We start from the raw sequence: 15,446 nt of genomic DNA, 5'->3' as shown, positions 1-15,446 counted from the left end.
TTCTTGGAAACCAAAGTAGATGACCTGGAAAACAGGTTCAGAAGGAGTAATCTGTGTTTTGTCAGCTTCCCAGAGACTGTGTCTGATCAAGAATTAAAATAATTACTGGAAGGATGGCTCCTCAAAGAATTAGACCTACATCAACTACTGGGACAGTGCTATGTTGAGAGGGCACACAGTCTGGGAGCTCGAGCTGCCAACATGTCCAGAACATGTGGTCATAGCTAAATATCTCAATTTTGCCCACAAGGCTGCGATAATGCAAGCCTACAGGAAAGCCTCCTCACTCACATACGATGGGAAAAAAATTCTGATATTCCAGGACTATTCCACTCTAGTATCTCAAAATAGGAAGGCCTACTCCTCCATCTGTGCAGATCTCCACAACAGACAATTGAGGTTCAATCTGCAATACCCTGCCAGACTACGAGTGGAACATCAGGGGGCCTGGCAGACCTTTGACACGTAGCTGCTGCCCAAGACTTTGTGAACACCCTGTAGGTCTGGCGAGATCTACGCGATGCCTGGACTCAGGGATGGTTTGCTGCATATTATCCTTACTCCTGGGTTTGGCATATACCTGAGTATCTCTTTGATTATCAAGTTTTGAGCGAGGGGTCACTATATGTTTTTCAATTTATGCAGAAATAAGGGGGGGACTCCGGAACGGATCATAATGTGGCTTCTCATCCTCCTATTTTTGTTGGAGGGGTGTGGGAATACTGGGAAACAACCTGGCATGAGAAGCTGGGTGGCCAGGGGGAACGTCTGGAGAATAATGCAGAAGGGAGTAAGACATTGACACTGGGAACTTATGAATGTACATATTGGAGGAATCCTGAATTCCCTAGGCTGGGGGGAAATCTGGAGTCTCACACCTTGGCTAGGTATCATTGGTTTACAAAATCTAAAGTTTTGGATAAAGTATGGCTGAGGTGACACGCATGCTTTCATGGAATGTGGCGGGCTTGGGCTTGCCTATTAAGAAATCTAAAGTACTGGCATCCTTTAGACGACATAAAACCAAAATCACATGCTTGCAGGAAACGCATTTAAGTGACAAAGAACATAGCAAGTTAGCGAGAGACTGGGTTGACCAGTTCTATTATTCCTCCGCAGTCGGCAGAAAGGTGGGGGGGGGGGGGGGGGTTGCCATTTTGGTAGGCAAAGGGGTGGCTTTTGAACATATCCCCACACATGCAGCCAAAGCTGGTCGTTACATCATAATCACTGGATGGCTGTTCGGGGAAAAGGTCACTATTGGCAGTATTTATGCACCTAATGTATATTCTCATATTTTCTTTGAAACTCTTATGCATGTGTTGGCTGAACACTCTATAGGAACCTTGTACTTGGCGGGAGACTAACTGTGTAGTGGACCCCACTGTAGATAGACAGGCACAAACACCCAGTGTGTACCTCTGGGACTCAACAAGGGGATCTCTTACCTATGCAACCATTTACGGCTCCTCAACGTATGGAGGATCTTGCATCCCGAAGATAGATCTTACATGCATATAGCTAGAGCACATGATTCCATGTCCCGGATTGATTATCTACTCACAAGTGCCACAAACATTTCTTGCATTAGTGGGGCAGTGATTGGCCCTGTGGAATGCTCTGATCATGCCATGATATGGATAGATATAAGGAAAATAGGGGGTAGAGTGGTTAAGCGATGGCAGTTTCCCAGTCATCTCACAGATGATATTGAATTTCAGAAATTCCTCAAAGACAAACGGCAAGAATATGATGACCATAATAAGATGGCAAAAGACAACCCGCTGCTATATTGGGAGGCAGGGAAAGCTGTATTGAGGTGAAATCATCACATTCCAAATAAGGAGGAACAAGTTCCTCAATATGAGGATACTAGAGCTAGAAAGGGAATTTCAAAAGGTGAAAGCACGCTATGTGGCAGTCTCGTCAGTAATCAATCGGACAGCGTACAGAGAAGCCCTGAGTGCCCTAAATAGTCATCTGCATAAAAAAATCACTACGGCTTTACTTAACACCTCCCATAAACTATACAGATTTGGGAACAAAGCAGGCAAATTGTTGGCCAACTTAGTGAGGACTAAACGTGGGCATAACTACATTGAAGCCTTGACTGCGGAGGATGGGAAACGACAGACCTCTACTGAGGAAATTTGCCATATCCTGCAGGACTTCTATGTTAACTTATATGCCACAGAGGGAGTGGAAGGGGCCAAAGCCGCAGAAGAGGCTTTCTTCCAAAATTTGAACCTACCGAGGGTGACGCCAGAACAGGTGAAGAGACTAAATAGGCCATCACATGTTGGGAAATATAAGAGGGAATAAGGTCTAGTCAATTCCATAAAGCACCAGGGCCTGATGGATTTAATGCAAATTATTATAAAATACTCAAGATAGAGCTCTCTCAGTCTCTGCAGGACTTTTATCAAGCGGCAAAACAGCAAGGGGCATTCCCCCAAGCTACTAAGCGCTCATTTATTACGGTACTACCCTAAGGCGGCAAAGATCCCACCTCACCAGCGTCATATCGCCCCATTTCCCTGTTAAACTACGATCTCAAATTATATGCTAAAATATTAGCCACCAGGTTAAACACAATTCTGTCTAGTCTTATTTCTCAAAATCAAGTAGGATTTGTCCCTGGACGCACAGCCAGTAAACATATAACCCAGCTGTGGACTGCCATGGCGCACTATAAATTCATCCAGACACAAGCGTTAGTAGTGGGCTTTGATGCAGAAAAAGCCTTTGATAGGGTCTCCTGGCAATACCTGTTTTCAGTTCTACGCCGTTATGGCTTTGATGAGACCTATATTCAGGGAATTTCCTTTTTATATCAAAACCCTTGCTCCACCATAGTGGCAAATGGAGGTGTATTGGAGGATTTTGAATTACAAAAGGGTACGAGGCAAGGTTGCCCCCTGTCCCCACTCCTTTATATTCTCTCCATGGACCCATTAAGAAGGATAGCTGAGTCACCAGATATATAAGGGTTTGCTAAAGGGGAGAACAATTTTACGATTGCCGCATTCGCGGACGACATTTTGGTATTCCTGTTAGATCCTGTTCGGTTATGGATATTCAGACTCATTTTGGGAAATTCTCTGGTCTCAAAATCAATAGGGACAAATCAGAAGCATTGGATGTCCTAGGAACGTTAAAAGGGGAATGGCCTGGGGCTTTCCCATTGTGATGGATCACAAAAGAGATGAGATATTTAGGGGTACTAATTCCAGTAGATTGTCAATCCTTATATGAATGTAACATTTTACCGTTACTGAAGAAAACGAAGCAAAGGCTAAAAGATTGGTCATCCCTACCTTTATCCCTTAATGGATGGATCCAATTGTTTAAAATGATAGAACTCCCTCGCTGGTTGTAAATTCTGCAAATGCTCCCCATCCACATTGGTAAGGGACATCTTGCAGAATTGGAAAAGGCCTTGCGACATTTTCTGTGGCAAATAAAAGGGCCAGATTGGCATTATCTAAATTGCAACTCCAATGGAGGAAGGGTGGAATAGGGTGCCCTAACTTAGGGCTGTATAATATGGCATGTCTCTTATGGCATGTATATGAATGGTTAACAGGTCTCAAGAACTTTTCACCTGTCAATTTCCTGCAAAGCTGGTATGCACCACTCCAGGTGGGGAATTTGTTGCATGTCACCAATAGTCAACTCCCTCACTTTATTCAAATCAATCTTATAGTGTCGGCCTGCAGATCTGCCTGGCGATGGCTATGCCACAGGTTACGGATTTCCTGGACAGTATCTCCATATACGTCCATAGCAGGTCACCCGAGGTTCCTTCCTGGGATAGATACTTTGGTATTCTGAGTGGGCCGGCAAGGGAATAAGACATATTCGACAGCTAGTACAAGATGAAAGGGTTACGATGAGGCCATTTGAAGATGTACATAGGGTGTATAGCATACCCCACAGGGATTTTTTTGCATACCTCCAAATTCGGCACTTCTTTGATAAAGAAATACTACCCCAAATTGCGTCCCTGCTATCAGATAGATTGCAAATGTATTTTGAACCTCCGGTGAGGAAATCTCTATCCTATGCTATTACGGTATTGTTAAAGCACTGCATGAAAGGCAGATGTTACAGGTATTCCCGCAGCTCACCGAGAGTTGGTCCCTAGAGACAGGCCGACCCATCACGCCTTCTGTGCTCCATCACTGTTTTAAAGATCTTAACGAGTTTTCTGAACATACGTTATTTCGGGAAACACTGTTCAAGTTTTACCATAGATTATACAAACCCACAACCTGGGCTTTCAGGATGAAACTGTTGTCCTCAGAAAAATGTACAAAATGTGATCTGGTACCGGATACTTTATATTTATTTATTTATTTAAGGCTTTTATATACCTTGTATCATTTATTCTGGGATTGTACACGACTTGTGGGGTATTGGGAAGATGTTTTAGCGTACATTAGTCGTTTGTTGAATTATATTGTCCCGCTGAACCCAATGCTATGTCTCTTCGACATGCGAGAAGAACTTACTCACCCAATAACGGATGCTCAGTGGCTGCTCCTGCAAAAAGCTTTTTTACTGGCCAAGAAATCTATTCTAGAACATTGGACTGTGCCCGACATACCTTCCATTATGTATTGGAGGATTCATCTCCACAGAATGGCCACATTTGAGATCCTAACGGCCCATCGCACCTCATCCAGGTCTTATGCACACTCTATGGGCGTCTGGCAACCATATTTGATGTCTTTAAATCATAAAGCCAGGAACAACCTATTAGCATTGCGTTGAATATGGACTTCCCAATCACTGATTCCAGAACAGCTGAGAAACAGCTGATCTCTTACTCTCGAAGCATAATTGTATGATGATCAGCAGGTACAACTCCAGATGGACCTAGTTCAGTTACTTTTGGGGGAAGGGAGGGGGTTTATGACTGATGATGTTCTTTTGTGAAAAACAGTTTGCTGTGTTTGTATAAATTGAAATTGATAAATAAAGGAGTTAAAAAAAAAAAAAGTACATGCACTGTGAACCTTGTGCATACTTTTTAGCCATTGCGGACAGCAATTTTTAGATGGGCAAATTAAATTGCCCTCATAACATTTGTAAGATTATTCTATTTCTTCCGGATGCCCCAGGGTTTCCATCTCTAGAGGCCTAGCAACACACCCAAGCAGAACTCCTGAATGACATACCTCTTCCGGGGTCCACTTCACTTTTACTCTATTCTCTCGTTGATCTGTAACATCCGAGTCTGTGTCCTGGTAATGAAGCTCTTCTGGGTCTTCACTGAAATAATAATGATGAAAGTATTTTCATGCAAGAAAACAAGAATGGCTGCAAACGCACAGGACAAAAAAAAAAGGGGGGAGGACCATAGAAAGATAAAGCAAAAGATGACAAAAAAGTAACTAAGGGAACAGCTCCCCTATGAGGAAAGGCTAAAGAGGTTAGGGTTGATTAGCTTGGAGAAGAAACAGCTGAGGGGGGGATATGATAGAGGTCTTTAAAATCACGAGATATCTAGAACAGGTAGATGTAAATCGGTTATTTACACTTTCAGATAATAGAAAGACTAGGGGCCACTCCATGAAGTTAGCAAGTAGTACATTTAAAACTAATCAAAGTAAATTCTTTCACACTCAGCGCAAAATTAAACTCTGGAATTTGTTGCCAAAGGATATAGTTAGTACAGTTAGGGGTAGATTTTAAAAGGGTTACGCGCATAAGTTACGCACGTAACCCTTTAAACCCCCCCCCCCCTGGCGCCGAGCCTATTTTGCATAGGCTCGGCGGTGCGTGCAAGCCCCGAGGCTTTGCTGGGGGGGGCGTGTCGGGGGGCGGCTTGACATTCAGGGCATTCCGGGGGGTATTCTGGGGGACGTGGTTGCATTTCGGGGGCGTGACAGAGGCCTCCGAAATCGCTCCCGGGCCGGGGAATTGCGCGGCGGCCAACCGGTGCAGGCGTAACTTTCACGAAAAAGGTAGGGAGGGGTGTAGATAGGGCTGTGGGGGGTGGGTTAGGTAGGGGAAGGGAACGGGCAGCGCACGCAGGGCTCGGCGCGCGCAAGGTGCCCAAAATGCACCCCCTTGCATGCGCAGACCCTGGATTTTATAAGCTACGCGCGTATCTTATAAAATCCGGCGTACTTTTGTTTGCTCCTGGTGCACGAACAAAAGTACGCGCAGGCGTACTTTTCTAAAATCTACCCCTTAGTGTAGCTGGATTTAAAAAAAGGTTTGGATAAGTTCTTGGTGGAGAAGTCCAATAACTGCTATTAATCAAGTTGACTTAGGAAATGGCCTCTGCTGATACTAGCTTCAGTAGCATGGGATCTTCTCAGTGTTTGGGTACTTGCCAGGTTCTTGTAGCCTGGTTTTGCCACTGTTGGAATCAGGATGCTGGGCTTGATGGACCCTTGGTCTGACCCAGTATGACAATTTATTTTCTTCTTAACTACTAGGCACACACATATAGTAAAAGCACAAAAGAAGGAAAACGGCCACAAATGCCAAATACCAGCTTTAATCAGGAAACTAATAAAAATTGAATAAAACAGTGTAATACTCAACTTCTAGCATTCTATGATCCACATTAACAATGAGCCAAGTCTAAAACAAAACTTTTGAATGTCACCTTCACCCTGATTGTAAAAAGACTCAGTTCAATTGTACACTATTTAACAATCCTGACATTTAAAGAAAAAAAAGCCAATGAGTTCTTGTTTTCCTTGAGACAGTGTGCTCCAAAATTACAAGCAACTCAACATTTCTACAATTCTCACATTAAGCCCTAGAGTATTATAAAAACAGACTGTAGATCATGAAATTAAATATACATTTACAATAGTTACAATGTCCTAAGAGTCAAAGGGCAGACAACCAGAATTATAAGTTACTTCTAAACTATATGTGCAGACTCTGAAATATCACACAAAACGGAGATGAAAAGTATATATCTTGAAGTACATAAACCAGTATGCGCTAATCAGCCATGTACTTTGAAACATAATAAACTAGTTGTATTAATCACTGCAACTTTAAGTAATAGATGCATGAAGTTTATATTAAATAATAATAATAAAGACCCTGAATGATTCCACAAGTTATTTACCAGCGACACCAAAACGTGAGGAGAAAAAAAAATGGCTTATTCTCCTTAATCATTTTTGTCCGCTCTACACCAAAACATATATAATAAAATAGCTTCCGTCTACCATAGCGCCAAATATATGTTAAGGCACCAAAGGTGCTGTATTTTTCTAAAGACCTTAAGTTTTAAGGGGTGACTGTAACTCACCATCGGGTGCGCCGAGCCATCCTCCTCCTGCCCAGCTGTTTTTGCTGCTAATAAAGGCGGTTGCCGAGCTGGAAAGGAGAAAGGGGGTAGCCTACTTGCAAAACATAGGGCCCTTGCAGGGATTCGGGACTGGAAAGACGACGCCAGATTTTTTTTTGTTGTTGTTTTTTAGGAGTTTGGCGGGCAGGGTTGCTCCCTCCTCCCGTGCACCCCTTCTCTTCTTTTGCGCGGTTGAAAAGTACAAGTCTTATTTTTTTTTCTATCTCGCGCCAACTTCTCCCGGCTTCCCCTGGAGCTCCTGAGCATGCGCGCGCAACACAGCTCAGAAAGAGGATGGGGGAGGGGTAGATGTGTGTGAGCAGCAGCGCGAGCCGGGCGTGGGCGGAGAGGAGAAAAAACAGAAGCGCGAGCCAAGCGCGTGTGCGTGCGTGCGCGCGCAACAACAGCGGGTCAAAAAGCAACGGCTGGGCAGAGAAGAGAAAGAAAGCGCGAGCCAAGGACGCTCGAGCTCCGTCTTCTTCTCTGGGCTGTTAGTCAGCGGTGCTCGGGAATCTCTTTCTTCTCAAACCCCTCCCCCGGGGTCCTACTAGGGATCCCGGGGGTGTGGGAGGGGCAGGCACGGGACCCGCTCAGGGCGCATCGCTATCGGGCGCGCTGTAGTAAAACGAGATCGTTCGTTCCCGAGCGCGCGATAGTGCTTACAAAGACCCCCGATTTGCGCAACTGAGGACGACGTTTGATGACGTCCTAAACGTACAACAGCGTTTATCAGTTTCCCTTTACGAGAGTGCTAAGACTTCTGGGGAATGTAGTCCCCCCCCCGAGAAAGGTTTTGCTTCTAGAATTATTTTTGTGCCGGCCTGGAAAAAAGCAAAGCTGCAGGCAGCAGAATCTGCAGACCACAGGAACCATATAACCAGCAATCAAAATTATTATGTAGATATTAAACTTCATGTGATGTGTTCCTGCTGCTTTTCAAATGTTTCATTAGTAATCAATCAACCCTTAGGAGGGTAATAATTGAATATAAAGATAGCAAGGCCCCAGTAGTCTGCTCGTTTTCCCAACCGGCTGTTCTCTATTTCCTTCACGTCTTCAGGCAGGATAGCCGAAGGCAGACTTGGGAACATCGATTATCTGCACGTGCCCAGACTTCTTTGGTGCCCCTTTCCCGGGTGGCCGGGGCTCTATGAATGCTGTTCTTGCAAAATCCTCGGCCCTGAGCAGCTGAAGGAACAAGCTAGGTTCAGAAATCAAATAGTGGTTCTCCCTATGGAAGCATTCAAACACTGCCATTGAACGGTCAGACCAGACCCTTATGAAGATAAATGCCCATAGTGTCTTGACAAAAATAGTATTTAAATCTAAGAATTGGTATAAGATCCATGTGAATCATGGTGGATTGTTTTATGATACAGCTTACACTAATGACACTTTAGAAGGGATTTCAGAAAAGCAAGTTGCACGACTGTGAATAAATCAAAGGCTTTATTATTTAACTATACCATGCATCCTATTCTGTAGCAACAGAATACTGTACACACATTTTATTGGAAAATGTAGCAATTTATAACCTTGTAAAAACAAGGGAGCATTATTCCTTTATTAACTTCAATTTATTTTGTTGTTTCATTGATGCAGCAATGAAATGCTCGCTCGCTCTCCAGCATTGGTATTAATTGGATTAACCACAAGAGAGGCAAGTACTAATCAGTGCTATAAAAGCAGAGGCACCTGTATTGGAGATAGCTTTTTTTTTTTTGAGGAAAGAAAAGATTTGCAGTGGAAGTAAGCTATGTTGTGGTTCTCTAAATATGTGTAACTTGAGTAGTATATAACTGGCATAGTTAGTATTTAATTATAATACTATATGATAGGTTTTGCAGCTTTAGTAAACGACTCATGAGGATTTATGAACCATCATATGTCTAAGACTTAAATTTCTTACAAACATAAAAGAATAGCGCTTAACTCTAGTATCTTATTCTAAATAGTTTCCAGTATTCTTTCTTCTTGGCTAAGGAAGGTGCTGCTTTTTATTCATTTTTCTCCAAGAATGACTTTATTCCAAAAGATTTCAGTGAGAGGTCAAGATTTCCCTCTTATGTAAACAAATGTATAAATATTTATTATTCTGTTCTATGAACTATAAGGAAGACTTTTATGTTTCAATGTCAATTTCTAATTTTGAATATGTGTTATACTTTATCAAAGTATCCTGTTTAGGACTTTGTACAACATTTTAAGAAAGTCCATTAACTTTTTCTACAGATTTTTTTCAGCATTAAATTATTTTACAAATGATGGTTTATTTTGTTTTTGCTTGTATTTCAGAATGTTAAAGCATTTAGAATAGGTTCCATGCTTTTACTTTGCAATGTCCCAATGGAGTATTAAATCCTTATTAAAAATCCCTAAGTATCTAAATCTGATTTTTAGCAATGCCAAGGGCCTTATGTACTAAATGCTTTCCTAATGGATACAAATGGGAGGGAAAAGCTACACTAACCACGTCACTCTCTGTATATAGTATCCTATTGTTTGTAAAATATTGTTTCTCCCCTCTTCTTTTCCAATCCCCAGTTGCTCGCCCTTGTTTCAATGTAACTTTTGACTCTGCCAATATGTTTCATATTAATATATTTATTGGCTATGTTATCGTTTAAACTTTGTTCGATGTAAACCGAGTTGATTTGATCTATATCAAGAAATTCGGTATAGAAAAAGCCTTAAATAAATAATATATCTGGCCCTAAATATATGGAAACTCAAGAACTAGATTTTTTTAGACTGGGTGGGCCAAATAGGAACAAAATAGCAGTAGCTCAGAACTATGTGAAGTGGATCATTAAGGCTTTGTAGGGATGATAATCATATGTTTGAGGGAGGGAATGAATTATGTGTTAATTTCACTTTTTGTTCGATAAAAATGTGTACATATTTCAAAATGGAGCCATTATTTCACTTTATTATAATCTATTACTTGCCCTTCTGTGGGGACACTTAAAATGAGTTACAAAGTTTAATAATGCAAACAGTTACAACATATTGAGTTTAAGAACCTGATAACTTTGTGTTGGAATGTTATTGATGATGTCATAGACTGCTTCAAGCAATTCTGGATTAACCAAAAACTTGATAGCGTTCTAAATCCTGGTTTATAACAAACTTACATGCCTCAGATTCTTAAGGTCTTAAGTAAATACCAGTGGTGTCCAAGATTAGTGGGTGAAGTAGGATTAGAACTCTGGTCTTCAGGTTACCAATCTATTTATAACCACTAGACTACCTGTTTCTCCCACCTACCTATGAGATTCCTCAGGGGAGGGAGCCATCAGTTAGTCTGTTAATGATATAGACTATAAAGTACTAACTTTGTTTGTTTGTTCAATAATGTTCATATACCTCCTTGGAGGATGACTATAACTGCAGTAATCAAGCATGGGAAACCTTGTTAGCTGACCTCTTGAAGAAAAACTATCAATGGGTGTCATGGAAATGGCTGCTGTGCTCTTTGTCATGTCATCTTGATTTTGTCAAGCATCTAACAAATGCTGTTAACGTCACAAAGGCTTATATATATATATATATATATATATATATATATATATATATATATATATATATAATTTTTTTTTCTAGGATGTCATTGGTTACCTTTAACTTTTGGAATAAAGTTCAAAGTGTACTCTTTAATATATAGCTATTTATTTAGTCATCCAGAATATCTTTTTGATCTCTCGCATGACCCGGCTTTGCCTGGCACTATAGGTTTTTACATTATGGGCATTGGGGTGTATTTTTGGAGTTCTCACCTGGCTGTATCCCCCACCTTTTTGTGGGTTATAAATGTCTGTGAAGCATGCTCAGAAATTTAAAGGGCAGGCAAGTAGGTAAGAGGAGGAGTTGGTTAGTGTCCCTTCCCTAGAGGTGAGGTGTTTTAGTCTTTACTATCCTTCAGGTAGCTTGACCAGGAGGAAAGAGATTTGCTGCCTTGTGTTTTGGGATCTTGACCAGTTCCTGAAGGAAGGGAGGGGCTTGGTCATTGAAGTTGTTTTGCCCTAGCTACCAGTAGAAGGCACGGGTGACGAGATGAGCTCTTTAGAAGTTCATTAGGATTTGATTCTGAAGACTATTTTTGTCAGGGGGAAAGGCTGTTGGATATGGAAGCTGGCACAGTAGGGAGGAGAACAACAAAGAAATAACTTTCCTAACAGTCTCTTTTTTTATGTTCCTTATCTTTTCAAGTCTGGTATGGATTCTTATATTCAAACTGAAGTAAACTTTTTTTTCCTTTCAACACTAATTGGACCCAGGCCCTTTTTTTTTTTTTTTTTTTTTTTACATTCCCTCTCCTTGTGGTGTATGGAGATTTTTTTTGTTCTTCCAAAGATTTTAAAGAGTAGACTTTTTTTTTTTTAGTTAAACGTGCTTCTCATAATGTGAGTTGACAATTTATCTCAAAGTATACGTCTTACGTTTGTGTGTTTTTGTTGAGATTAGGACAAATTTTAGATTTAAAATTTGTGTTTGATATTTGCTGTAGTTTAAATTTAAACTTTCACAGTAGTATACTGGCCATATCTTGTTCCAAGCATGACCTACATGTGATGTCGTCAAAAAAACAACTCTACCTCCAACTGCTGGATGAAGGGACTAAACCCAGTGGTTTGGCTGCTGGCAATTTTCTTCTATCTCTTTTTAATATTTTTGTTTCTCCTGCAACTCCCTTGCCCAGCCAGTGTTAACAGTGGAATTTAAGGAATGGATTTACTTGACCACACTGGGGGGGCTGATGCAGAAATGTTGTGCAGAACGCGTGCGCTGTGTGTTCAGCACCCGCTTTCATAATGCACCCCCAGGCACCTCTCCTGGGGGCGCGATGCAATATTTAAATTAGGGCTCGTGCTGTCAGAGGCGTTAGGGGCGATTGCGCACCCCTAACGCCTCCTTGACAGCAGGAGCCAGAGAGAGGTCTGCTGTTGGTGGCTGTCCGCCAGTTAAGAAAACAGATGCTGAATTTATCAGCGTCCTGTTTTCCTAATCAGCGCACATGCAGGGGTTAGGAAAATGGACTCAGATAAATTCAGCATCCATTCTCCTTGACTATTGGCTCCAGAAGGAGTTAATAAATCAATATTAAAGTGTCGGGCACTTAATATTAATTCACTCCTTCACTTATTGCCCATTGGTCTTTTTCACTGATGTTTGTCAATGAAAGGACCAATCCCCTTTCCCAGGACAGCCTTCTGAAAGGAGATTGGTCCTTTCATTGACAAACATCAGTGAAAAAGACCAATGGGCAATAAGTGAAGGAGTGAATTAATATTAAGTGCCAGACACTTTAATATTGATTTATACACTCCTTCTGGAGCCATGACCCTCGAAACAGATGGAGAACCTTCTCCACTTCAGTCAAGACTTCTGGTGGAAGGCTTCCTGGAATCTACCAACACCTGAGACATGTCGTCAGAGCAGTCCAGGGGCTGCAAGACTAGGTGTTCAACATCCAGGCGGGGAAGGCTAATGCCTGGAGGTTTGGATGGCGCAGTCTACCCTGATCCTGTGTGATCAGATCTGGAGAGGTCCCCCAGATGGGTTCTCTGACCACAGGTCCCGAAGGAGCAGGCTGGGCCAGTAAGGGGCCACAAGAATCATGGTCCCCTGGTCCTGCTGGAGCTTCAAGAGACTTCATGACCAGCGGAAGAGGATGTTATGCCTACAGGAGACCCGTGCTCCAAAGTCGGGCAAAGGTGTCGGGCTGAAGTCAATCTGTCCTGAACAGGGAGCAGAATTTGCTCACCTTGTAGTTGTAGGGGGAGGTAGAGATCCCCACTGGTGGAAGATCTGGGCTGCCACACTTGGATCCAGCAACCACTCGTATGGCTGGAACGTTTGACTCAGATGGTCCGCCACCACATTCTCTGCTCCAGCTAGACTCTCTGCTCTCAGGATTATGCTTTGCAACAGAGCCCAGGACCAAATCTGCACCACCTCTTGACAGGAGGAACAACCCAGTGCCTTCCTACTTGATGTATCACATTGCTGCGGCTACCTGACTGTCGCACAAGGTAGTCCTGATCTAGACAAACAGTCTTGAAACACCCAAAGGGCGTAGCGAATCGCACTAAGCGCCAAGAAGTTGATCTGACAGATTCCTGAGCCATCCACTGACCTTGCATGTGGAGATCATCCACATATGCCCCCCCCCAACCCAGGGGGAGGCATTAGTGGTAAGCATCACCTGAGACAGGGAAACTGGAAAGGAACCCCTGCTCCACGTTGGATAGATCCTCCCAGCAGGACAGGGAGACCTGGAGAGGTGGCATGTTTGTCACGTGCTCTGATGTCCTGGGATGCCTGCTGCTATTGTGACCGCAAGGTCCATTGTGCCCTGTGCATGCACAGGCGGGCCAAACAGCTGACATGGTCAGATGCAGCCATGTGATCCAAAGGCGAAGCAGCAGATGAGCAGAAACCTGTGGACGGCTGCAGACCAAGCTTGCCAGCAATGACGGGGCAAGCATTCGATTTGTAGGGCAGAATCTCCTTGACCTGAACCATGTCCAGTCTGGCCCCAATGAAGCCCAGGTGTGGCGATAGGCTGAGGTGGGACTTGGGGTAATTGATGACAAACCCCAGAGATTGCAGCACCTGGATGGTTAGATGTAAGGATTGAAGCGCCCCCTGCTGGGTCGTGCTTTTAACCAGCCAGTCATCCAAGTACGTGCACCCCCTGATGTAGGAGGTGCACCCCCACTACTGCCAGGTACTTGGTGAAGACCCAGAGGGCTGACACAAGGCCGAATGGCGACATTCTATACTGGAAGTGATCCTTTTCCACCACAAGTGAAGATTCTTCTTGTGACCTGGGAAGAGTGCATTGTGGGTGTAGGCATCTTTCAGGTAGAGGGAGCAGAGCCAGCCTCCTCTTAGGAGTGGGATCAGGGTACCCAAAGAGACCATCTTGAACCTTTCTCTTTGAAGGAATTTGTTCAAGGCTCTCAGGTCGAGAATAGGGCATAGGCCCCCAGGTATCAGGAAATACCGAGAGTAGAACCCTCTGCCCTGCTGGCGGAGGGGAACAGGTTCTACCGCTCCAGCAATTGGGCTCTGTCAAAAGTATTTCCTGAAGAGCAGATGAAGGACATGGGGGGGGGGGGGGGAAGAGTCCGCAGGGACATCCCTGAAGTTCAGCCAGTACCCTCTGCGAGCAATAGTGAGAACCCACTGGTCCAATGTAACGTGGGGCCAGCAGTACGCAAAATGATACTGGATGCCGAGGGTATGGCAATCTGACTCACACTCTTTCACTCCCAGTCAAAACCCCATGGTGGGCTCTGCTGGGGGACTGGCTGAGGCCTGGGGGGACTGCTGCTGATGGGAACGACTGCTGGAACCAGTGTGGGGTGTGCAGGCACATGAGGCAGGGGAGTATTTTTTTTCCCCCTCTAGCAATAGGACTTCCTTGAGCATTGTTGCAAGGATTTTCTGACCAAGTATGGCAGGTCAGAAGCACTAGCCAACAGATATTGGAGGGTCTCATGGTGGTCCTTCAATTGGGCCACCGCGTCCCTGACCTTATCTCCGAAGAGATTCTCACCCATACAGGGTAGATCTGCCAGCTTTTCTTGTACCTCCGGCCAAAGATCTGAGGCATGGAGCCAGGCCATCTTGCGGGTGCCAATGTCCGCTGCAGCCACTCTCATTGCAGTTTAAAAAACATTGTAAGTGGACCTCACCTCTGTTTTCCTGCCTCCAGACTCTGCTGTATTACCACTGTCGCAAGAGTTCTTGAAGGTCTGCTAACACAGCGTACATAGCTTGGCCTAGCTTGTGGTGTTTGGCTTGGTGGTCCTATCCCTAGGACCCTGTCCTAGCCCTCGCATGTGGGTGAGATAGTGACGTAGGTATGATGGGACTCCAGCTGGGCCTTGAACATGGACAGCAACAGCTTTAGAAATCCTATAAATTACAATTAGCTTAGAAGTTTAAAGGCACAGCCTAAAGCTACAGGTAGACAGTTTAAGGTATCGATCGCAGAGTTGCCATTTTACAGTCTCTTCCCATTGACAACCATGTGCACGAGAAGAATGCCCCTCTACCTGTGATGCGCTGTCATATGGACCTGCAAAGGCACTGCTGACAGCACCGATGT

General features: G+C 43.7%; 2 protein-coding genes across 7 annotated transcripts in view; one reads left to right on the top strand and one right to left on the bottom strand.

Moving 5' to 3' along the window:
- MYBL2 (MYB proto-oncogene like 2) overlaps window positions 1-8,174 on the bottom strand; it is a 283,607-nt gene extending 275,433 nt beyond the window's left edge. Inside the window, exons 1-2 of one of the 4 annotated variants that reach the window (XM_029612440.1) lie at window positions 7,289-8,174; window positions 5,184-5,277 (exon numbers count right to left, since the gene is read on the bottom strand). In XM_029612440.1, coding sequence (XP_029468300.1) covers window positions 5,184-5,277; window positions 7,289-7,308 — 114 coding nt within the window. In that variant the 5' untranslated portion in view covers window positions 7,309-8,174. Of the gene's footprint in view, window positions 1-5,183; window positions 5,278-7,288 lie in introns of those variants that run through there. The other 3 variants (XM_029612437.1, XM_029612436.1, XM_029612438.1) reach the window with 3 other exon arrangements.
- A 792-nt stretch (window positions 8,175-8,966) lies between these two features.
- Window positions 8,967-15,446, top strand: part of LOC115097028 — a 57,713-nt gene continuing 51,233 nt past the window's right edge. Inside the window, exon 1 of one of the 3 annotated variants that reach the window (XM_029612443.1) lies at window positions 8,967-8,987. The gene's annotated coding sequence lies outside the window, so the exon portion shown is untranslated. The other 2 variants (XM_029612441.1, XM_029612442.1) reach the window with 2 other exon arrangements.

The sequence above is a fragment of the Rhinatrema bivittatum genome, chromosome 8 (genome assembly GCF_901001135.1).
Source record: "Rhinatrema bivittatum chromosome 8, aRhiBiv1.1, whole genome shotgun sequence".
NCBI classification, from domain to species: Eukaryota; Metazoa; Chordata; class Amphibia; order Gymnophiona; family Rhinatrematidae; genus Rhinatrema; species Rhinatrema bivittatum.
The sequence above is the reverse complement of the archived record's forward strand: the minus strand, read 5'-3'. Positions and strand labels throughout refer to the sequence as shown.